The following is a 26,791-nucleotide window of genomic DNA, read 5'->3' on the forward strand; positions in this document are numbered from 1 at the left end:
CACAGCTGCCCAGTGTACAGCATGTAACGTCATAATCAATCATCAATGTCGTGTGTACAGGAAGCACAACTGCCCAGTGTACAGCATGTAACATCATAATCAATCATCAATATCGTGTGTACAGGAAGCACAACTGCCCAGTGTACAGCATGTAACGTCATAATCATCAATGTCGTGTGTACAGGAAGCACAACTGCCCAGTATACAGTATGTGACGTCATAATCAATCATCAATGTCGTGTGTACAGGATGCACAACTGCCCAGTGTACAGCATGTAACGTCATAATCAATCATCAATGCTATGTGTACAGGAAGCACAACTGCCCAGTGTACAGCATGTAACGTCATAATCAATCATCAATGTCGTGTGTACAGGAAGCACAACTGCCCAGTGTACAGCATGTAACGTCATAATCAATCATCAATGTTATGTGTACAGGAAGCACAACTGCCCAGTGTACAGTATATAACGTCATAATCAATCATCAATGTTGTGTGTACAGGAAGCCCAACCGCCCAGTGTACAGTATATAATGTCATAATCATCAATGTTGTGTGTACAGGAAGCACAACTGCCCAGTGTACAGCATGTAACGTCATAATCAATCATCAATGTCGTGTGTACAGGAAGCACAACTGCCCAGTGTACAGCATGTAACGTCATAATCAATCGTCAATGTTGTGTGTACAGGAAGCACAACTGCCCAGTGTACAGCATGTAACGTCATAATCAATCATCAATGTCGTGTGTACAGGAAGCACAACTGCCCAGTGTACAGCATGTAACGTCATAATCAATCATCAATGTTGTGTGTACAGGAAGCACAACTGCCCAGTGTACAGTATATAACATCATAATCAATCATCAATGTCGTGTGTACAGGAAGCACAACTGCCCAGTGTACAGCATGTAACGTCATAATCAATCATCAATGTTGTGTGTACAGGAAGCACAACCGCCCAGTGTACAGCATGTAACATCATAATCAATCATCAATGTCGTGTGTACAGGAAGCACAACTGCCCAGTGTACAGCATGTAATGTCATAATCATCAATATCGTGTGTACAGGAAGCACAACTGCCCAGTGTACAGTACATAACGTCATAATCAATCATCAATGTCATGTGTACAGGAAGCACAACTGCCCAGTGTACAGCATGTAACGTCATAATCAATCATCAATGTCGTGTGTACAGGAAGCACAACTGCCCAGTGTACAGTATGTAACGTCATAATCATCAATGTTGTGTGTACAGGAAGCACAACTGCCCAGTGTACAGCGTATAACGTCATAATCAATCGTCAATGTTGTGTGTACAGGAAGCACAACTGCCCAGTGTACAGTATATAACGTCATAATCAATCATCAATGTCGTGTGTACAGGAAGCACAACTGCCCAGTGTACAGCATGTAACGTCATAATCAATCATCAATGTTGTGTGTACAGGAAGCACAGCTGCCCAGTGTACAGTATATAACGTCATAATCAATCATCAATGTCGTGTGTACAGAAAGCACAACTGCCCAGTGTACAGCATGTAACGTCATAATCAATCATCAATGTCGTGTGTACAGGAAGCACAACTGCCCAGTGTACAGTATATAACATCATAATCAATCATCAATGTCGTGTGTACAGGAAGCACAACTGCCCAGTGTACAGTATGTAACGTCATAATCAATCATCAATGTCGTGTGTACAGGAAGCACGACTGCCCAGTGTACAGCATGTAACGTCATAATCAATCATCAATGTTGTGTGTACAGGAAGCACAACTGCCCAGTGTACAGTATATAACGTCATAATCAATCATCAATGTCATGTGTACAGGAAGCACAACTGCCCAGTGTACAGTATATAACATCATAATCAATCATCAATGTTGTGTGTACAGGAAGCACAACTGCCCAGTGTACAGCATGTAACGTCATAATCAATCATCAATGTCGTGTGTACAGGAAGCACAACTGCCCAGTGTACAGCATGTAACATCATAATCAATCATCAATGTTGTGTGTACAGGAAGCACAACTGCCCAGTGTACAGCATGTAACATTATAATCAATCATCAATGTCGTGTGTACAGGAAGCACAACTGCCCAGTGTACAGTATGTAACGTCATAATCAATTATCAATGTCGTGTGTACAGGAAGCACAACTGCCCAGTGTACAGCATGTAACGTCATAATCAATCATCAATGTTGTGTGTACAGGAAGCACAACTGCCCAGTGTACAGCATGTAACGTCATAATCAATCATCAATGTCGTGTGTACAGGAAGCACAACTGCCCAGTGTACAGCATGTAACATCATAATCAATCATCAATGTCGTGTGTACAGGAAGCACAACTGCCCAGTGTACAGTATATAACATCATAATCAATCATCAATGTCGTGTGTACAGGAAGCACAACTGCCCAGTGTACAGTATGTAACGTCATAATCAATCATCAATGTTGTGTGTACAGGAAGCACAACTGCCCAGTGTACAGTATATAACAACATAATCAATCAACAATGTCGTGTGTACAGGAAGCACAACTGCCCAGTGTACAGTATGTAACGTCATAATCAATCATCAATGTCGTGTGTACAGGAAGCACAACTGCCCAGTGTACAGCATGTAACGTCATAATCAATCATCAATGTTGTGTGTACAGGAAGCACAACTGCCCAGTGTACAGCATGTAACGTCATAATCAATCATCAATGTTGTGTGTACAGGAAGCACAACTGCCCAGTGTACAGCATGTAACGTCATAATCAATCATCAATGTTGTGTGTACAGGAAGTACAACTGACCAGTGTACAGCATGCAACGTCATAATCATCAATGTCGTGTGTACAGGAAGCACAACTGCCCAGTGTACAGCATGTAACGTCATAATCATCAATGTCGTGTGTACAGGAAGCACAACTGCCCAGTGTACAGTACATAACGTCATAATCAATCATCAATGTCATGTGTACAGGAAGCACAACTGCCCAGTGTACAGCATGTAACGTCATAATCAATCATCAATGTCGTGTGTACAGGAAGCACAACTGCCCAGTGTACAGTATGTAACGTCATAATCATCAATGTTGTGTGTACAGGAAGCACAACTGCCCAGTGTACAGCGTATAACGTCATAATCAATCGTCAATGTTGTGTGTACAGGAAGCACAACTGCCCAGTGTACAGTATATAACGTCATAATCAATCATCAATGTCGTGTGTACAGGAAGCACAACTGCCCAGTGTACAGCATGTAACGTCATAATCAATCATCAATGTTGTGTGTACAGGAAGCACAGCTGCCCAGTGTACAGTATATAACGTCATAATCAATCATCAATGTCGTGTGTACAGAAAGCACAACTGCCCAGTGTACAGCATGTAACGTCATAATCAATCATCAATGTCGTGTGTACAGGAAGCACAACTGCCCAGTGTACAGTATATAACATCATAATCAATCATCAATGTCGTGTGTACAGGAAGCACAACTGCCCAGTGTACAGTATGTAACGTCATAATCAATCATCAATGTCGTGTGTACAGGAAGCACAACTGCCCAGTGTACAGCATGTAACGTCATAATCAATCATCAATGTTGTGTGTACAGGAAGCACAACTGCCCAGTGTACAGTATATAACGTCATAATCAATCATCAATGTCATGTGTACAGGAAGCACAACTGCCCAGTGTACAGTATATAACATCATAATCAATCATCAATGTTGTGTGTACAGGAAGCACAACTGCCCAGTGTACAGCATGTAACGTCATAATCAATCATCAATGTCGTGTGTACAGGAAGCACAACTGCCCAGTGTACAGCATGTAACATCATAATCAATCATCAATGTTGTGTGTACAGGAAGCACAACTGCCCAGTGTACAGCATGTAACATTATAATCAATCATCAATGTCGTGTGTACAGGAAGCACAACTGCCCAGTGTACAGCATGTAACGTCATAATCAATCATCAATGTTGTGTGTACAGGAAGCACAACTGCCCAGTGTACAGCATGTAACGTCATAATCAATCATCAATGTCGTGTGTACAGGAAGCACAACTGCCCAGTGTACAGCATGTAACATCATAATCAATCATCAATGTCGTGTGTACAGGAAGCACAACTGCCCAGTGTACAGTATATAACATCATAATCAATCATCAATGTCGTGTGTACAGGAAGCACAACTGCCCAGTGTACAGTATGTAACGTCATAATCAATCATCAATGTTGTGTGTACAGGAAGCACAACTGCCCAGTGTACAGTATATAACAACATAATCAATCAACAATGTCGTGTGTACAGGAAGCACAACTGCCCAGTGTACAGTATGTAACGTCATAATCAATCATCAATGTCGTGTGTACAGGAAGCACAACTGCCCAGTGTACAGCATGTAACGTCATAATCAATCATCAATGTTGTGTGTACAGGAAGCACAACTGCCCAGTGTACAGCATGTAACGTCATAATCAATCATCAATGTTGTGTGTACAGGAAGCACAACTGCCCAGTGTACAGCATGTAACGTCATAATCATCAATGTCGTGTGTACAGGAAGCACAACTGCCCAGTGTACAGCATGTAACGTCATAATCAATCATCAATGTTGTGTGTACAGGAAGCACAACTGCCCAGTGTACAGCATGTAACGTCATAATCAATCATCAATGTTGTGTGTACAGGAAGTACAACTGACCAGTGTACAGCATGCAACGTCATAATCATCAATGTCGTGTGTACAGGAAGCACAACTGCCCAGTGTACAGCATGTAACGTCATAATCATCAATGTCGTGTGTACAGGAAGCACAACTGCCCAGTGTACAGCATGTAACGTCATAATCAATCATCAATGTTGTGTGTACAGGAAGCACAACTGCCCAGTGTACAGCATGTAACGTCATAATCAATCATCAATGTTGTGTGTACAGGAAGCACAACCGCCCAGTGTACAGCATGTAACATCATAATCAATCATCAATGTCGTGTGTACAGGAAGCACAACTGCCCAGTGTACAGCATGTAATGTCATAATCATCAATATCGTGTGTACAGGAAGCACAACTGCCCAGTGTACAGTACATAACGTCATAATCAATCATCAATGTCATGTGTACAGGAAGCACAACTGCCCAGTGTACAGCATGTAACGTCATAATCAATCATCAATGTCGTGTGTACAGGAAGCACAACTGCCCAGTGTACAGTATGTAACGTCATAATCATCAATGTTGTGTGTACAGGAAGCACAACTGCCCAGTGTACAGCGTATAACGTCATAATCAATCGTCAATGTTGTGTGTACAGGAAGCACAACTGCCCAGTGTACAGTATATAACGTCATAATCAATCATCAATGTCGTGTGTACAGGAAGCACAACTGCCCAGTGTACAGCATGTAACGTCATAATCAATCATCAATGTTGTGTGTACAGGAAGCACAGCTGCCCAGTGTACAGTATATAACGTCATAATCAATCATCAATGTCGTGTGTACAGAAAGCACAACTGCCCAGTGTACAGCATGTAACGTCATAATCAATCATCAATGTCGTGTGTACAGGAAGCACAACTGCCCAGTGTACAGTATATAACATCATAATCAATCATCAATGTCGTGTGTACAGGAAGCACAACTGCCCAGTGTACAGTATGTAACGTCATAATCAATCATCAATGTCGTGTGTACAGGAAGCACAACTGCCCAGTGTACAGCATGTAACGTCATAATCAATCATCAATGTTGTGTGTACAGGAAGCACAACTGCCCAGTGTACAGTATATAACGTCATAATCAATCATCAATGTCATGTGTACAGGAAGCACAACTGCCCAGTGTACAGTATATAACATCATAATCAATCATCAATGTTGTGTGTACAGGAAGCACAACTGCCCAGTGTACAGCATGTAACGTCATAATCAATCATCAATGTCGTGTGTACAGGAAGCACAACTGCCCAGTGTACAGCATGTAACATCATAATCAATCATCAATGTTGTGTGTACAGGAAGCACAACTGCCCAGTGTACAGCATGTAACATTATAATCAATCATCAATGTCGTGTGTACAGGAAGCACAACTGCCCAGTGTACAGTATGTAACGTCATAATCAATCATCAATGTCGTGTGTACAGGAAGCACAACTGCCCAGTGTACAGCATGTAACGTCATAATCAATCATCAATGTTGTGTGTACAGGAAGCACAACTGCCCAGTGTACAGCATGTAACGTCATAATCAATCATCAATGTCGTGTGTACAGGAAGCACAACTGCCCAGTGTACAGCATGTAACATCATAATCAATCATCAATGTCGTGTGTACAGGAAGCACAACTGCCCAGTGTACAGTATATAACATCATAATCAATCATCAATGTCGTGTGTACAGGAAGCACAACTGCCCAGTGTACAGTATGTAACGTCATAATCAATCATCAATGTTGTGTGTACAGGAAGCACAACTGCCCAGTGTACAGTATATAACAACATAATCAATCAACAATGTCGTGTGTACAGGAAGCACAACTGCCCAGTGTACAGTATGTAACGTCATAATCAATCATCAATGTCGTGTGTACAGGAAGCACAACTGCCCAGTGTACAGCATGTAACGTCATAATCAATCATCAATGTTGTGTGTACAGGAAGCACAACTGCCCAGTGTACAGCATGTAACGTCATAATCAATCATCAATGTTGTGTGTACAGGAAGCACAACTGCCCAGTGTACAGCATGTAACGTCATAATCATCAATGTCGTGTGTACAGGAAGCACAACTGCCCAGTGTACAGCATGTAACGTCATAATCAATCATCAATGTTGTGTGTACAGGAAGCACAACTGCCCAGTGTACAGCATGTAACGTCATAATCAATCATCAATGTTGTGTGTACAGGAAGTACAACTGACCAGTGTACAGCATGCAACGTCATAATCATCAATGTCGTGTGTACAGGAAGCACAACTGCCCAGTGTACAGCATGTAACATCATAATCATCAATGTCGTGTGTACAGGAAGCACAACTGCCCAGTGTACAGCATGTAACGTCATAATCAATCATCAATGTTGTGTGTACAGGAAGCACAACTGCCCAGTGTACAGCATGTAACGTCATAATCAATCATCAATGTTGTGTGTACAGGAAGCACAACTGCCCAGTGTACAGCATGTAACGTCATAATCATCAATGTCGTGTGTACAGGAAGCACAACTGCCCAGTGTACAGCATGTAACGTCATAATCAATCATCAATGTTGTGTGTACAGGAAGCACAACTGCCCAGTGTACAGCATGTAACGTCATAATCAATCATCAATGTTGTGTGTACAGGAAGCACAACTGCCCAGTGTACAGCATGTAACGTCATAATCATCAATGTCGTGTGTACAGGAAGCACAACTGCCCAGTGTACAGCATGTAACGTCATAATCAATCGTCAATGTTGTGTGTACAGGAAGCACAACTGCCCAGTGTACAGCATGTAACGTCATAATCATCAATGTCGTGTGTACAGGAAGCACAACTGCCCAGTGTACAGCATGTAACGTCATAATCAATCATCAATGTTGTGTGTACAGGAAGCACAACTGCCCAGTGTACAGCATGTAACATCATAATCAATCATCAATGTTGTGTGTACAGGAAGCACAACTGCCCAGTGTACAGCATGTAACGTCATAATCAATCATCAATGTCGTGTGTACAGGAAGCACAACTGCCCAGTGTACAGCATGTAACGTCATAATCAATCATCAATGTTGTGTGTACAGGAAGCACAACTGCCCAGTGTACAGCATGTAACGTCATAATCAATCGTCAATGTTGTGTGTACAGGAAGCACAACTGCCCAGTGTACAGCATGTAACGTCATAATCAATCATCAATGTTGTGTGTACAGGAAGCACAACTGCCCAGTGTACAGCATGTAACGTCATAATCAATCATCAATGTCGTGTGTACAGGAAGCACAACTGCCCAGTGTACAGCATGTAACGTCATAATCAATCATCAATGTTGTGTGTACAGGAAGCACAACTGCCCAGTGTACAGCATGTAACGTCATAATCAATCATCAATGTCGTGTGTACAGGAAGCACAACTGCCCAGTGTACAGCATGTAACATCATAATCAATCATCAATGTCGTGTGTACAGGAAGCACAACTGCCCAGTGTACAGTATATAACATCATAATCAATCATCAATGTCGTGTGTACAGGAAGCACAACTGCCCAGTGTACAGTATGTAACGTCATAATCAATCATTAATGTTGTGTGTACAGGAAGCACAACTGCCCAGTGTACAGTATATAACAACATAATCAATCAACAATGTCGTGTGTACAGGAAGCACAACTGCCCAGTGTACAGTATGTAACGTCATAATCAATCATCAATGTCGTGTGTACAGGAAGCACAACTGCCCAGTGTACAGCATGTAACGTCATAATCAATCATCAATGTTGTGTGTACAGGAAGCACAACTGCCCAGTGTACAGCATGTAACGTCATAATCAATCATCAATGTTGTGTGTACAGGAAGCACAACTGCCCAGTGTACAGCATGTAACGTCATAATCATCAATGTCGTGTGTACAGGAAGCACAACTGCCCAGTGTACAGCATGTAACGTCATAATCAATCATCAATGTTGTGTGTACAGGAAGCACAACTGCCCAGTGTACAGCATGTAACGTCATAATCAATCATCAATGTTGTGTGTACAGGAAGTACAACTGACCAGTGTACAGCATGCAACGTCATAATCATCAATGTCGTGTGTACAGGAAGCACAACTGCCCAGTGTACAGCATGTAACATCATAATCATCAATGTCATGTGTACAGGAAGCACAACTGCCCAGTGTACAGCATGTAACGTCATAATCAATCATCAATGTTGTGTGTACAGGAAGCACAACTGCCCAGTGTACAGCATGTAACGTCATAATCAATCATCAATGTTGTGTGTACAGGAAGCACAACTGCCCAGTGTACAGCATGTAACGTCATAATCATCAATGTCGTGTGTACAGGAAGCACAACTGCCCAGTGTACAGCATGTAACGTCATAATCAATCATCAATGTTGTGTGTACAGGAAGCACAACTGCCCAGTGTACAGCATGTAACGTCATAATCAATCATCAATGTTGTGTGTACAGGAAGCACAACTGCCCAGTGTACAGCATGTAACGTCATAATCATCAATGTCGTGTGTACAGGAAGCACAACTGCCCAGTGTACAGCATGTAACGTCATAATCAATCGTCAATGTTGTGTGTACAGGAAGCACAACTGCCCAGTGTACAGCATGTAACGTCATAATCATCAATGTCGTGTGTACAGGAAGCACAACTGCCCAGTGTACAGCATGTAACGTCATAATCAATCATCAATGTTGTGTGTACAGGAAGCACAACTGCCCAGTGTACAGCATGTAACATCATAATCAATCATCAATGTTGTGTGTACAGGAAGCACAACTGCCCAGTGTACAGCATGTAACGTCATAATCAATCATCAATGTCGTGTGTACAGGAAGCACAACTGCCCAGTGTACAGCATGTAACGTCATAATCAATCATCAATGTTGTGTGTACAGGAAGCACAACTGCCCAGTGTACAGCATGTAACGTCATAATCAATCGTCAATGTTGTGTGTACAGGAAGCACAACTGCCCAGTGTACAGCATGTAACGTCATAATCAATCATCAATGTTGTGTGTACAGGAAGCACAACTGCCCAGTGTACAGCATGTAACGTCATAATCAATCATCAATGTCGTGTGTACAGGAAGCACAACTGCCCAGTGTACAGCATGTAACGTCATAATCAATCATCAATGTTGTGTGTACAGGAAGCACAACTGCCCAGTGTACAGCATGTAACGTCATAATCAATCATCAATGTTGTGTGTACAGGAAGCACAACTGCCCAGTGTACAGCATGTAACGTCATAATCAATCATCAATGTTGTGTGTACAGGAAGCACAACTGCCCAGTGTACAGTATATAACGTCATAATCAATCGTCAATAACGAAATGACCATCATTAGTAAACACAAAGACTAGCTACACAGTCGTGTCGCCCCAACACACGTTGTCCTGGAAGCTGACACTTCAGATTATAGTCAGGAATAAATAGACTGTAATCCCTAGTGTGTGTAGTGTGTAATACTGGTACAGGGCAAAGAAAGCAGAAGAGGAAAGCAGAGGATCAGGAGGGTGGGAACCAGACAATTCATCAACAGCCAATAAAAAGATGTACGATGGCTGTTAGAATGGATTTTATTAAAGAGAACCCGAGGTGTGTTTGAAGAATGTGATCTGAATACAGAGGCTGGATCTGCCTATACAGCCCAGCCTCTGTTGCTATCCCAAACCCCACTAAGGTCCCCCTGCACTCTGCAATCCCTCATAAATCACAGCCGTGCTGTGAGGCTGTGTTTACATCTGTAGTGTCAGTCTCAGCTGCTCCCCCGCCTCCTGCATAGCTCCGGTCCCTGCCCCCGTCCCTTCCCTCCAATCAGCATGGAGGGAAGGGATGCAGGCGGGGACTGGAGTTCTGCAGGAGGCGGAGAGAGCAGCAGACTGACACTATAGAGATAAACACAGCCAGCTCTGACAAGCTGTCAGCAGCGTGGCTGTGATTTATGAGGGATTGCAGAGTGCAGGGGGACCTTAGGGGGGTTTGGGATAGCAACAGAGGCTGGGCTGTATAGGCAGATCTAGCCTCTGTATGCAGATAATATTCTTCAAACACACCTCGGGTTCTCTTTAGAGGTTATAAACAAGAAACTTTCATGATATGGTCCAAGTTTTCGTTTTTTGTGATATAGTGGGCCTGATCCAATTCCCTTTTTCTTCTAGGTAAGTCAATGCTCCCAGGATCGTCTTCGTAATGGAACCTTTCCTTGATATACTCCTCCTTTAATCAACCACCCCTACCCTAAAACGTAAATACATGATGGAGGAATAATATGTCAGATGAGTAATGGGCCCAGGGCCTCGTTACGCAGCCAAGAGGAAGACTTCTCACCTGGAGACTTCCTGACAATGATTACACAGAACGTATTGAACGAGTGTAAAGTCATAGATTGGACCCAACCCGCTCTGCTAGGTGCTTTCCAGCCTGCCAGGATGAAGGATCTACAGTCCACATTTGGTGGAGGTACCCCACTGTCTCACGTTTCTGGACTACCCTCCAATCTACTACCCAACCTACCCTGACTCATATTCTCCCTGTTCAAATCCTTAAACACCCTAAAGTCTTCCTCTTAGGCCTAAAACCAGCAAAACGACAAAATCCACATCACAGACTCCTACAATTCATCCTAGCAGCAGCAAAAACTTACATTGCCTCTCGGTAGCTCCAACCCACCCTTTCAATTACTGTGTGAAACTCCTGCATAGACCATATAATGGTATGTGAATGCCTCAATACACTAATTCAGGGCAAGAGGACTCAAGTACCTACAATCAGGAAACCTGGATTTATTTTACAGCTGGGTGGGGTCTTCAGTCTATACTACAAGCTTCATTCTGGTTATATATTCCTAACAAGGGTCTCCTCTTACCTCTTGCCTATAGCTGGAGTTGCTCTATTTGTGATATAGGACTACTCTCGTGCCATACATCTGTTATGTTATGATTACTCATGTTTCTAGTTCTGTACTATCTTATGGGTGTACGCTTAATGTTAATATTGCTTTACTACAATGCTACAAGACTTCAATAAACATTTTTGAAACTAAACAGAAAATGAATAAATGATCTCCTAGGCCAGTGATCTGCACACTTGGGTCTCCAGCTGTTAAGGAACTACAAGTCCCACAATGCATTTGCCTTTATGAATCATGAGTGTGGCTGTCAGACTCCTGCAATGCATTGTGGGACTTGTAGTTCATTAACAGCTGGAGAGCCAAGTTTGCAGATCACTGTCCTAGGAGAAAACTTAGGAGAAAGAGGGAATTGAATTGGGCCCTTTGAGTTACCGGTATGTACAATTATGGCGAAAATAATGCTGGTCCATCAACCCACCATCCGTTCTTGAATAGGGACAGCATAAATTTCTCCATAGAGCTTGTGTTAAAAAATAGCTCCTAACACCAATTCTACTCTTCTGCACAGCTGATCTGCGTCATGAAATCAGCTGTTCCTGATGGGGATGAGACGGGCTAGCTGTCCCCTGCTCTCTGCTAGCAGCCTTCCCTCACAGCTGATTTATCACCACACACTACAGAGAAATGTTGTTGCTTCTCACATGTAGCTATAATATAACTATCTACAGTAAGTAACTAATTAGCAGCCTGTTTATGTAGTTACTTTATAGCTACAAGTGAGAAGCAACAGCAGGGCTCTGTAGTGTGTAGTGATAAATCAGCTGTGGGCAGAGAGAGGGAAGGCTGCTAGCAGTTAGCAGAGAGCAGGAAACAGCCAGCCGGTCTCATCCCCATCCGGAACAGCTGATTTCATGGAGCAGCTCAGCTGTGTAGAAGATAATTGGTGTTAGGAGCTATTTTTTTAACGCAAGCTCTATGGAGAAATGTATGCTGATAATGGTGCAGCATTATTTTCAATATAGAGCCCCTTAAAGTAAACATATTTGCTTGAGTTGATGCATGAGACAGAATGGGGGAGAATGTGATATAAGCACAGCAGGTTTAAGAAACAGCAGTAAATGTAATCATCCAATAAACAGACCTCGCTGGGTCGGCAGCTGCTATAGAGGGGACCCGGGGAGAACAGCTTGGAGTAGAGCTGCGGCAAGACACACAGAAGCTTCCAGGGCTGGAGAAAGCCCCAGGTACGTAAATCTGAATTATAAACATTTCCCTGATGTTTCCTTTAAAGGGAACCTGAAGTATGTAGTTAATGGCGACTGAAGAAACTGAAAGTAAGCTGTGGCGGGGGACCGCAGGATCGTATGGTAACTGCGTGGGCAAACGGCTGCTTCAGGGGGCTGGCAGGAGCCCCAGGTAAGTGAAACTCTTTTTCTACATACTTCAGGTTCCCTCTAAGTGTGAAGTGCATATTGTGGGGCAGTTGCTGCAGTGGAATACTGTGGAATGTAGAACTTCTTGGTAAGTGATGGATGGAGGTACAGGCGTTAGGGTTTTATTTCCTCTGAGATGTTCTGCCTCTGCCCTTTGTGATAATATTATTATACACACAATGGAAGCTTTAATTTTCCAGTGAGAAGCCATTACTCTGGCCACATTATCATGGAGGCCAGGAACAGCACCAACATCACACTATAAGGAACATTCTACTGACCTCTGACTTGAACAGAATCTGGATTTCACCTCCATGGATAATCTAATGAAAGAAGCATTTGCTGCAAAACAGAGTTCAGGTGTGAAAACGTGGATCCTGCCGAAACACTGTACATTCTTGCCGAGCCAATGTCAGATGCAGCACAGATGTGACATGGTAAGATAAACACAGGTACATACAGTTAGGCATGGGCGAACATTCGGATTTGGGTGAATCCGGATAGTTGCTATCCAGATTAACCCAGTAGTGCTGTGTGGGCTGGGCGGGGGGTCAAGCTTACCCTTCTGACGTCTTCTTTGTCCATCCCTCGTCGCCTCCCACGATGCGTTCCACTCGGCGCACACGTGACTACAAACACTTCCTCCTTCCTCGTTGAAGGAGGAAGTGTTTGTAGTCACGTGAGCGCCGAGTGGAACGCATCGTGGGAGGCGACGAGGGATGGACAAAGAAGACGTCAGACAGGTAAGCTTGACCCCCCGCACAGCATTACTGGGTGAAACTGGATAGCAACTATCCGGATTCACCCGAATCCGAATGTTCGCCCATGCCTGCATACAGTACTAAAGTAAATATACAAACACAGCGCTTCTCTTGTGGGAAATGTCACTGTAACCACAGCAGTAGTACAGACAGCAATAAAGCGCTCACTGCACACCCCCTCCCTGCTATGAGCATATGGGGTAATAAGTGGCTGCACCCCCTCCCTGCTATGAGTGTATGGGGCAATAAGTGGCTGCACCCCCTCCCTGCTATGAGACCCGAGTGGAGTCGGGTTCATTGTCTCCACCTGCTTTAAGTGGCTGGTTGCCCCAGCTGCACCCCCCCTTTGTGAGGAGCTCTTTCTGCGGCAAATTTACATACCATTGATCACTAACATAATATGCTATTTGGACTCCTGTGGTTTAGTGTCTTTTTGTTTAGGTTGTCAGGACACCCCACTTTTCCACGTTCTCTTACAAATATACCCCCAGCTGTTATATGATTTATTACTTCCTCTGCCGCTCTCTGGCCTGGTGGGCGGAGCTGCTGCAAGGCACGCCCCCTAGATTTACATTGGACTATTCTACAATCACACATACCTAGCTTCACAGAGAAGGCCTCCTTCACACTCGGTGCAACGGCAAATATGTCCATAAGCAGCGAGAAAAAGATTTCCATTGTTGCTGGAGATGGGATATAATCAAAATACTCCTGTATAGAAGCATAAGCATAGGCCATGAATAGAAATGCAATAGAGTAATGGTACATTGTAACAGCACTGTGTGATGGGGAGACTTGTGCGTCGCTCGGCAGTGCCGCATTGTCGCACGCAATAGAACGCTGCCTCTAGGGTGTTATAGAATGGCAAGGGGCTGCAGAATGCAGTACAGTGCAACACTACAGTGTGAGGCATGTGAAATTACTACCAACAGAGAGGTGCAGAGCCCCCTAGAGGCATAAACACACATTGCATTCAAAACAGATGCTAAACTACACATCCCAAAACTTAGAATAAAAATGGAATGCAAAACTGAAATAGCAAATGGGTGCAGCCAGCCATAAAGTTACCTTACATTTTTTATACAGCAGGGAGAGGTGGCAGCGCTACCCAAGACAGGCTGCATCTGAATGACCACCAGCATAGGTGTACAGAGCCTCATTATAGGCGGGATATACAACTTGCAAAACAGAGGCACCAAAATGAACATAATGGAGGATGTTAGCAACCAAAAACAGTTTGCATGCAGAATGTTCTGTACTGGACCCTTCCATGACAATGAGGTCATCCTTCATGGAAGGGACCCTAACCTCTAATTACCAAACAAACATAGTGGGAACATGGGGGCAGCTAGCCAGAAATAGTTTATACATTTTTTAGACGGCAGGGAAGAATTGGCAGCGCTCCTAAAACCAGGCTGCATCTGACATGACTACCAACAGAGGTGTGTAGAGCCCCTTGTGGTCTAAAAAAATGTGTAAACCATTATGGCCAGCTGCCCCCAGATTAACACTATTTCTGTTTGTTAATTAGAGGTTAGGGTCCCTTCCATTAAGGATGACCTCATCGCGGTGGGAGGGTCTAGCACGCACCATTCTGAATGCAAACTTTTTTTGGAAGCTAACATCCTCCATTATGTTAATTTTGGTGCATCATTTGAATGCAGGTTGTAAATGTTTTGCCTAAAATTAGGCTCTGCACACCTATGGTGCTAGTCATTCAGATGCAGCCTGTCTTGGGAAGTGCTGCCACCTCTCTCTGTTGTACAACACTACAGTGTGCAAGAGCCTTTAGGTGGCATGGTGTAACCTCCACCACTACCCAGATAATAAACTTTGGCCCGTTCACACAAGACCACATAAAAAACTATTTTGCGTTGCAGTTTTCTGCAACACACTAGGAGACATTGTCACACTAACAGACGGCACTCACCAGTACAGTGGGGATACAGACATTGTCACACTAACAGACGGCACTCACCAGTACAGTGGGGATACAGACATTGCCACACTAGCAGACGGCACTCACCAGTACAGTGGGGATACAGACATTGTCACACTAGCAGATGGCACTCACCAGTACAGTGGGGATACAGAGATTGTCACACTAGCAGGCGGCACTCACCAGTACAGTGGGGATACAGACATTGTCACACTAGCAGGCGGCACTCACCAGTACAGTGGGGATACAGACATTGTCACACTAGCAGGCGGCACTCACCAGTACAGTGGGGATACAGACATTGTCACACTAGCAGGCGGCACTCACCAGTACAGTGGGGATACAGACATTGTCACACTAGCAGACGGCACTCACCAGTACAGTGGGGATACAGACATTGCCACACTAGCAGGCGGCACTCACCAGTACAGTGGGGATACAGACATTGTCACACTAGCAGGCGGCACTCACCAGTACAGTGGGGATACAGACATTGCCACACTAGCAGGCGGCACTCACCAGTACAGTGGGGATACAGACATTGTCACACTAGCAGGCGGCACTCACCAGTACAGTGGGGATACAGACATTGTCACACTAGCAGGCGGCACTCACCAGCACAGTGGGGATACAGACATTGTCACACTAGCAGACGGCACTCACCAGCACAGTGGGCATACAGACATTGTCACACTAGCAGACGGCACTCACCAGTACAGTGGGGATACAGACATTGTCACACTAGCAGACGGCACTCACCAGTACAGTGGGGATACAGACATTGCCACACTAGCAGACGGCACTCACCAGTACAGTGGGGATACAGACATTGCCACACTAGCAGACGGCACTCACCAGTAAAGTGCGGATACAGACATTGTCACACTAGCAGGCGGCACTCACCAGTACAGTGGGGATACAGACATTGTCACACTAGCAGACGGCACTCACCAGTACAGTGGGGATACAGACATTGTCACACTAGCAGACGGCACACACCAGTACAGTGGGGATACAGACATTGTCACACTAGCAGGCGGCACTCACCAGTACAGTGGGGATACAGACATTGTCACACTAGCAGACGGCACTCACCAGTACAGTGGGGATACAGACATTGTCACACTAGCAGACGGCACTCACCAGTACAGTGGGGATACAGACATTGTCACACTGGCAGACAGCACTCACCAGTACAGTGGGGATATAGACATTGTCACACTAGCAGACGGCACTCACCAGTACAGTTGGGATACCGACATTGTCACACTAGCAGACAGCACTCGCCAGTACAGTGCGGATACAGACATTGTCATACTAGCAGTCGGCACTTACCGGTACAGTGCGGATACAGACATTGTCACACTAGCAGACGGCACTCACCAGTATAGTGGGGATACAGACATTGTCACACTAGCAGACGGCACTCACCAGTACAGTGGGGATACAAAGATTGTCACACTAGCAGACGGCACTCACCAGTACAGTGGGGATACAGACATTGTCACACTAGCAGACAGCACTCACCAGTACAGTGGGGATACAGACATAGGGCTCGATTCACCAAGCGGTGCAAAGTGTTAGCACCGTGGTGAAAAGGCCCTTATCACGCCTAAAGTCACTTTAGGCATGATAAGAAGAAACTCGCGCGAAGTTGCCGCGCGCAACCGCGCGCGTGCGCGCGCAGCGTCCCCGCTTCGCGCGAAGCTCCCATTTAGCCCTATGGGACTTTGCGCGCGCTCTCACGCGCGAACGCGCGTTCGCGCGGTAACTTCGCGCGAAGAGCAGGAAAAAGCGGTGATAACTCAGTGGTGAAAAGGTCATCACGCCTAAAGTCTTTTAGGCGTGATAACTGGGTTATCACCGCTTTGTGAATCGAGCCCATTGTCACACTAGCAGACAGCACTCACCAGTACAGTGGGGATACAGACATTGTCACACTAGCAGACGGCACTCACCAGTACAGTGGGGATACAGACATTGTCACACTAGCAGACGGCACTCACCAGTACAGTGGGGATACAGACATTGTCACACTAGCAGGCGGCACTCACCAGTACAGTGGGGATACAGACATTGTCACACTAGCAGACTGCACTCACCAGTACAGTGGGGATACAGAGATTGTCACACTAGCAGGCATCACTCACCAGTACAGTGGGGATACAGACATTGTCACACTAGCAGATGGCACTCACCAGTACAGTGGGGATACAGACATTGTCACACTAGCAGACGGCACTCACCAGTACAGTGGGGATACAGACATTGTCACACTAGCAGACGGCACTCACCAGTACAGTGGGGATTCAGACATTGTCACACTAGCAGATGGCACTCACCAGTACAGTGGGGATACAGACATTGTCACACTAGCAGACGGCACTCACCAGTACAGTGGGGATACAGACATTGTCACACTAGCGGATTGCACTCACCAGTACAGTGGGGATACAGACATTGTCATACTAGCAGGCGGCACTCACCAGTACAGTGGGGATACAGACATTGCCACACTAGCAGACGGCACTCACCAGTACAGTGGGGATACAGACATTGTCACACTAGCAGACGGCACTCACCAGGACAGTGGGGATACAGACATTGCCACACTAGCAGACGGCACTCACCAGTACAGTGGGGATACAGACATTGTCACACTAGCGGATTGCACTCACCAGTACAGTGGGAATACAGACATTGTCACACTAGCAGGCGGCACTCACCAGTACAGTGGGGATACAGGCATTGTCACACTAGCAGGCGGCACTCACCAGTACAGTGGGGATACAGACATTGTCACACTAGCAGACGGCACTCACCAGTACAGTGGGGATACAGACATTGTCACACTAGCGGATTGCACTCACCAGTACAGTGGGGATACAGACATTGTCACACTAGCAGACGGCACTCACCAGTACAGTGGGGATACAGACATTGTCACACTAGCAGACGGCACTCACCAGTACAGTGGGGATACAGACATTGTCACTCTAGCAGACTGCACTCACCAGTACAGTGGGGATACAGACATTGTCACACTAGCAGACGGCACTCACCAGCACAGTGGGGATACAGACATTGTCACACTAGCAGACGGCACTCACCAGTACAGTGGGGATACAGACATTGTCACACTAGCAGACGGCACTCACCAGTACAGTGGGGATACAGACATTGTCATACTAGCAGACGGCACTCACCAGTACAGTGGGGATACAGACATTGTCACACTAGCAGGCGGCACTCACCAGTACAGTGGGGATACAGACATTGTCACACTAGCAGGCGGCACTCACCAGCACAGTGGGGATACAGACATTGTCACACTAGCAGACGGCACTCACCAGTACAGTGGGGATGCAGACATTGTCACACTAGCAGACGGCACTCACCAGTACAGTGCGGATACAGACATTGTCACACTAGCAGACGGCACTCACCAGTACAGTGGGGATACAGACATTGTCACACTAGCAGACGGCACTCACCATTGCAGTGGGGATACAGACATTGTCACACTAGCAGACGGCACTCACCAGTACAGTGGGGATACAGACATTGTCACACTAGCAGACGGCACTCACCAGTACAGTGGGGATACAGACATTGCCACATTAGCAGACGGCACTCACCAGTACAGTGGGGATAAAGACATTGCCACACTAGCAGACGGCACTCACCAGTAAAGTGCGGATACAGACATTGTCACACTAGCAGGCGGCACTCACCAGTACAGTGGGGATACAGACATTGTCACACTAGCAGACGGCACTCACCAGTACAGTGGGGATACAGACATTGTCACACTAGCAGGCGGCACTCACCAGTACAGTGGGGATACAGACAATGGGCTTGATTCACAAAGCGGTGATAACTCAGTTATCACGCCTGAAAGACTTTAGGCGTGATAAGCGGTGCAAAGCTGAGTTATCACCGATTTGTGCTGCTCTTCGCGCGAAGCTTCCGCGCGCAAAGTTTTGCGCGCGTAGCGCACCGCGCTGCGCTCGCAAAGTCCCATAGGGCTCAATGGACGCTGCGCGCGAAGCACGGCACACTGCGCGCGCAGCGCGGTGCGCTACGCGCGCAAAACTTTGCGCGCGGGAGATCGCGCGAGTTTCTTCTTATCACTCCTAAACTGAGTTTAGGCGTGATAAAGGGCTTTTCACAGGCGTGCAAACACTTTGCACCGCTTTGTGAATCAAGCCCATTGTCACACTAGCAGACGGCACTCACCAGTACAGTGGGGATACAGACATTGTCACACTAGCAGACGGCACTCACCAGTACAGTGGGGATACAGACATTGTCACACTAGCAGACTGCACTCACCAGTACAGTGGGGATACAGACATTGTCACGCTAGCAGACGGCACTCACCAGTACAGTGGGGATACAGACATTGTCACACTAGCAGACGGCACTCACCAGTACAGTGGGGATACAGACATTGTCACTCTAGCAGACTGCACTCACCAGTACAGTGGGGATACAGACATTGGGCCTGATTCACAAAGCGGTGCTAACAGTTAGCACCCTGGTGAAAAGCCCTTTATCATGCCTAAACTCAGTTTAGGTGTGATAAGTTTAGGTGTGATAAGTTTAGGTGTGATAAGTTTAGGCATGATAAATTTAGGTGTGATAAGTTTAGGTGTGATAAGTTTAAGCACCAACTGCGTTAGCACCGCAGTGCACAGCTGATCAAAAGTTTTACGCTAGCAAAGACTGGTGCACTTCGTATAAAGTTTAATGGCGCTGCTTTGCGTGCGGGACTTTGCAAGCGATTTAAACTTATCTAAACTTAGCATGCCTAAACTTATCACACCTAAACTTATCATGCCTAAACTTATCACACCTAAACTGGCTTTTCACCAGAGTGGTGCAATGGTTATCATGCCTAGGGCTCGATTCACAAAGCGGTGATAACCCAGTTAGAGACTTTAGGCATGATAACCATTGCACCACGCCGGTGAAAAGCCAGTTTAGGCGTGATAAGTTTAGGCGTGATAAGTTTAGGTGTGATAAGTTTAGGCATGCTAAGTTTAGATAAGTTTAGTTCGTATGCAAAGTCCCGCACGCAAAGCAGCGCTATTAAACTTTATGCGAAGTGCACCAGACTTTGCTAGCGCAAAACTTTTGGTCAGCTGTGTACTGCGGTGCTAACCCAGTTGGTGCTTAAACTTATCATGCCTAAACTTATCACACCTAAACTTATCATGCCTAAACTTATCACACCTAAACTTATCACACCTAAACTTATCATGCCTAAACTGAGTTTAGGCATGATAAAGGGCTTTTCACCAGCGTGCTAACTGTTAGCACCGCTTTGTGAATCAGGCCCCTAAAGTCTCTAACTGGGTTAGCACCGCTTTGTGAATCGAGCCCAAGGTGTGATAAGTTTAGGTGTGATAAGTTTAGGCATGATAAGTTTAGGTGTGATAAGTTTAGGCGTGATAAGTTTAGGTGTGATAAGTTTAGGTGTGATAAGTTTAGGCATGATAAGTTTAAGCACCAACTGGGTTAGCACCGCAGTACACAGCTGACCAAAAGTTTTGCGCTAGCAAAGTCTGGTGCACTTCGCATAAAGTTTAATAGCGCTGCTTTGCGTGCGGGACTTTGCATACGAACTAAACTTATCTAAACTTAGCATGCCTAAACTTATCACACCTAAACTTATCACGCCTAAACTTATCACGCCTAAACTGGCTTTTCACCAGCATGGTGCAATGGTTATCATGCCTAAAGTCTTTTAGGCATGCTAACTGGGTTAGCACCGCTTTGTGAATCGAGCCCATTGTCACACTAGCAGGCGGCACTCACCAGTACAGTGGGGATACAGACATTATCACACTAGCAGACGGCACTCACCAGTACAGTGGGGATACAGACATTGGGCTCGATTCACAAAGCGGTGCTAACCCAGTTAGAGACTTTAGGCATGATAACCATTGCACCACTCTGGTGAAAAGCCAGTTTAGGTGTGATAAGTTTAGGCATGATAAGTTTAGGTGTGATAAGTTTAGGCATGCTAACTTTAGATAAGTTTAGATCGCTTGCAAAGTCCCGCACGCAAAGCAGCACCATTAAACTTTATACGAAGTGCACCAGTCTTTGCTAGCGTACAACTTTTGATCAGCTGTGCACTGCGGTGCTAACGCAGTTGGCGCTTAAACTTATCATGCCTAAACTTATCACACCTAAACTTATCATGCCTAAACTTATCACACCTAAACTTATCACACCTGGGGCTCGATTCACAAAGCGGTGCTAACCCAGTTAGCATGCCTAAAAAACTTTAGGCATGATAACCATTGCACCATGCTGGTGAAAAGCCAGTTTAGGCGTGATAAGTTTAGATGTGATAAGTTTAGGTGTGATAAGTTTAGGCATGATAAGTTTAGATAAGTTTAGATCGCTTGCAAAGTCCTGCACGCAAAGCAGCGCCATTAAACTTTATGCAAAGTGCACCAGACTTTGCTAGCGCAAAACTTTTGATCAGCTGTGCACTGCGGTGCTAACGCAGTTGGCGCTTAAACTTATCACGCCTAAACGTATCACGCCTAAAGTTATCATGCCTAAACTTATCACACCTAAACTTATCACACCTGGGGCCTGATTCACAAAGCGGTGCTAACAGTTAGCACGCTGGTGAAAAGCCCTTTATCATGCCTAAACTGAGTTTAGGCATGATAAGTTTAGGTGTGATAAGTTTAGGCATGATAAGTTTAGGTATGATAAGTTTAGGTGTGATAAGTTTAGGCATGATAATTTTAAGCGCCAACTGGGTTAGCATCGCAGTGCACAGCTGATCAAAAGTTTTACGCTAGCAAAGTCTGGTGCACTTCGTGTAAAGTTTAATGGCGCTGCTTTGCGTGCGGGACTTTGCAAGCGATCTAAACTTATCTAAACTTATCATGCCTAAACTTATCACACCTAAACTTATCATGCCTAAACTTATCACGCCTAAACTGGCTTTTCACCATCGTGGTGCAATGGTTATCATGCCTAAAGTCTCTAACTGGGTTAGCACCGCTTTGTGAATCGAGCCCCTAAACTTATCATGCCTAAACTGAGTTTAGGCATGATAAAGGGCTTTTCACCAGGGTGCTAACTGTTAGCACCGCTTTGTGAATCGAGCCCCTAAACTTATCATGCCTAAACTGAGTTTAGGCATGATAAAGGGCTTTTCACCAGGGTGTTAACTGTTAGCACCGCTTTGTGAATCAGGCCCATTGTCACACTAGCAGGCGGCACTCACCAGCACAGTGGGGATACAGACATTGTCACACTAGCAGGCGGCACTCACCAGCAGAGTGGGGATACAGACATTGGGCCTGATTCACAAAGCGGTGCTAACAGTTAGCACGCTGGTGAAAAGCCCTTTATCACGCCTAAACTCAGTTTAGGCATGATAAGTTTAGGTGTGATAAGTTTAGGTGTGATAAGTTTAGGCATGTTAAGTTTAGGTGTGATAAGTTTAGGCATGATAAGTTTAAGCACCAACTGGGTTAGCACCGCAGTGCACAGCTGATCAAAAGTTTTGCGCTAGCAAAGTCTGGTGCACTTTGCATAGAGTTTAATGGCGCTGCTTTGCGTGCGGGACTTTGCGTGCGATCTAAACTTATCTAAACTTAGCATGCCTAAACTTATCATGCCTAAACTTATCACGCCTAAACTTATCACACCTAAACTGGCTTTTCACCAGCGTGGTGCAATGGTTATCACGCCTAAAGTCTCTAACTGGGTTAGCACCGCTTTGTGAATCGAGCCCATTGTCACACTAGCAGGCGGCACTCACCAGTACAGTGGGGATACAGACATGGGGCTCGATTCACAAAGCGGTGCAAAGTGTTAGCACCGTGGTGAAAAGGCCCTTATCACGCCTAAAGTCACTTTAGGCATGATAAGAAGAAACTCGCGCGAAGTTGCCGCGCGCAAAGTTTTGCGCGCGCAACCGCGCGCGTGCGCGCGCAGCATCCCCGCTTCGCGCGAAGCTCCCATTAAGCCCTATGCGTACGCGCGGTAACTTCGCGCGAAGAGCAGGAAAAAGCGGTGATAACTCAGTGGTGAAAAGGTCATCACGCCTAAAGTCTTTTAGGCGTGATAACTGGGTTATCACCGCTTTGTGAATCGAGCCCATTGTCACACTAGCAGACGGCACTCACCAGTACAGTGGGGATACAGACATTGGGCCTGATTCACAAAGCGGTGCTAACAGTTAGCACCCTGGTGAAAAGCCCTTTATCACGCCTAAACTCAGTTTAGGCATGATAAGTTTAGGTGTGATAAGTTTAGGTGTGATAAGTTTAGGCATGATAAGTTTAGGTGTGATAAGTTTAGGCATGATAAGTTTAAGCACCAACTGCGTTAGCACCGCAGTGCACAGCTGATCAAAAGTTTTGCGCTAGCAAAGTCTGGTGCACTCCGCATAGAGTTTAATGGCGCTGCTTTGCGTGCGGGACTTTGCACGCTATCTACACTTATCTAAACTTATCACGCCTAAACTTATCACACCTAAACTTATCACACCTAAACTTATCATGCCTAAACTGGCTTTTCACCAGCATGGTGCAATGGTTATCACGCCTAAAGTCTTTTAGGCATGCTAACTGGGTTAGCACCGCTTTGTGAATCGAGCCCATTGTCACACTAGCGGATTGCACTCACCAGGAAAGTGGGGATACAGGCATTGTCACACTAGCGGATTGCACTCACCAGTACAGTGGGGATACAGACATTGTCACACTAGCGGATTGCACTCACCAGTACAGTGCGGATACAGACATTGTCACACTAGCGGATTGCACTCACCAGTACAGTGGGGATACAGGCATTGTCACACTAGCGGATTGCACTCACCAGTACAGTGGGGATACAGGCATTGTCACACTAGCAGGCATCACTCACCAGTACAGTGCGGATACAGACATTGTCACACTAGCAGACGGCACTCACCAGTACAGTGCGGATACAGACATTGTCACACTAGCAGACGGCACTCACCAGTACAGTGGGGATACAGACATTGTCACACTAGCAGACGGCACTCACCAGTACAGTGGGGATACAGACATTGCCACACTAGCAGACTGCACTCACCAGTACAGTGGGGATACAGACATTGTCACACTAGCAGACAGCACTCACCAGTACAGTGGGGATACAGACATTGTCACGCTAGCAGATGGCACTCACCAGTACAGTGGGGATACATGCATTGTCACACTAGCAGGCGGCACTCACCAGTACAGTGGGGATACAGACATTGGGCTCGATTCACAAAGCGGTGCTAACCCAGTTAGCACGCCTAAAATACTTTAGGCATGATAACCATTGCACCATGCTGGTGAAAAGCCAGTTTAGGCGTGATAAGTTTAGGCGTGATAAGTTTAGGTGTGATAAGTTTAGGCATGCTAAGTTTAGATAAGTTTAGATCGCTTGCAAAGTCCCGCACGCAAAGCAGTGCCATTAAACTTTATACGAAGTGCACCAGTCTTTACTAGCGTAAAACTTTTGATCAGCTGTGCACTGCGGTGCTAACGCAGTTGGCGCTTAAACTTATCATGCCTAAACTTATCACACCTAAACTAATCATGCCTAAACTTATCACACCTAAACTTATCACACCTAAACTTATCATGCCTAAACTGAGTTTAGGCATGATAAAGGGCTTTTCACCAGCATGCTAACTGTTAGCACCGCTTTGTGAATCAGGCCCATTGTCACACTAGCAGGCGGCACTCACCAGTACAGTGGGGATACAGACATTGTCACACTAGCGGATTGCACTCACCAGTACAGTGGGAATACAGACATTGTCACACTAGCAGGCGGCACTCACCAGTACAGTGGGGATACAGACATTGTCACACTAGCAGACGGCACTCACCAGTACAGTGGGGATACAGACATTGTCACACTAGCAGACGGCACTCACCAGTACAGTGGGGATACAGACATTGTCACACTAGCGGATTGCACTCACCAGTACAGTGGGGATACAGACATTGTCACACTAGCAGACGGCACTCACCAGTACAGTGGGGATACAGACATTGTCACACTAGCAGGCGGCACTCACCAGTACAGTGGGGATACAGACATTGTCACACTAGCAGACGGCACTCACCAGTACAGTGGGGATACAGACATTGTCACACTAGCAGGCGGCACTCACCACTACAGTGGGGATACAGACATTGTCACACTAGCGGATTGCACTCACCAGTACAGTGGGGATACAGACATTGTCACACTAGCGGATTGCACTCACCAGTACAGTGGGGATACAGACATTGTCACACTAGCAGGCGGCACTCACCAGTACAGTGGGGATACAGACATTGTCACACTAGCAGACGGCACTCACCAGTACAGTGGGGATACAGACATTGCCACACTAGCAGGCGGCACTCACCAGTACAGTGGGGATACAGACATTGTCACACTAGCAGGCGGCACTCACCAGTACAGTGGGGATACAGACATTATCACACTAGCGGATTGCACTCACCAGTACAGTGGGGATACAGACATTGTCACACTAGCAGGCGGCACTCACCAGTACAGTGGGGATACAGACATTGTCACACTAGCAGACGGCACTCACCAGTACAGTGGGGATACAGACATTGTCACACTAGCAGGCGGCACTCACCAGTACAGTGGGGATACAGACATTGTCACACTAGCGGATTGCACTCAGCAGTACAGTGGGGATACAGGCATTGTCACACTAGCGGATTGCACTCACCAGTACAGTGGGGATACAGGTATTGTCACACTAGCAGGCATCACTCACCAGTACAGTGCGGATACAGACATTGTCACACTAGCAGACGGCACTCACCAGTACAGTGCGGATACAGACATTGTCACACTAGCAGACGGCACTCACCAGTACAGTGGGGATACATGCATTGTCACACTAGCAGGCGGCACTCACCAGTACAGTGGGGATACAGACATTGTCACACTAGCAGGCGGCACTCACCAGTACAGTGGGGATACAGACATTGTCACACTAGCGGATTGCACTCACCAGTACAGTGGGGATACAGACATTG

General features: G+C 45.8%; 1 protein-coding gene across 2 annotated transcripts in view; it reads right to left on the reverse strand.

The window, feature by feature from the left end:
* The window catches only part of MEI1 (meiotic double-stranded break formation protein 1), a 501,764-nt gene that overhangs the window by 232,448 nt on the left and 242,525 nt on the right, over positions 1–26,791 (reverse strand). For both annotated transcript variants that reach the window (XM_068254993.1, XM_068254992.1), the window contains 2 exons: positions 14,383–14,494; positions 13,304–13,364 (listed from right to left, as the gene is read on the reverse strand). In XM_068254993.1, coding sequence (XP_068111094.1) covers positions 13,304–13,364; positions 14,383–14,494 — 173 coding nt within the window. The remainder of the gene's footprint in view (positions 1–13,303; positions 13,365–14,382; positions 14,495–26,791) is intronic.

Source organism: Hyperolius riggenbachi, chromosome 9 (genome assembly GCF_040937935.1).
Source record: "Hyperolius riggenbachi isolate aHypRig1 chromosome 9, aHypRig1.pri, whole genome shotgun sequence".
In the NCBI taxonomy this organism is placed as follows: Eukaryota; Metazoa; Chordata; class Amphibia; order Anura; family Hyperoliidae; genus Hyperolius; species Hyperolius riggenbachi.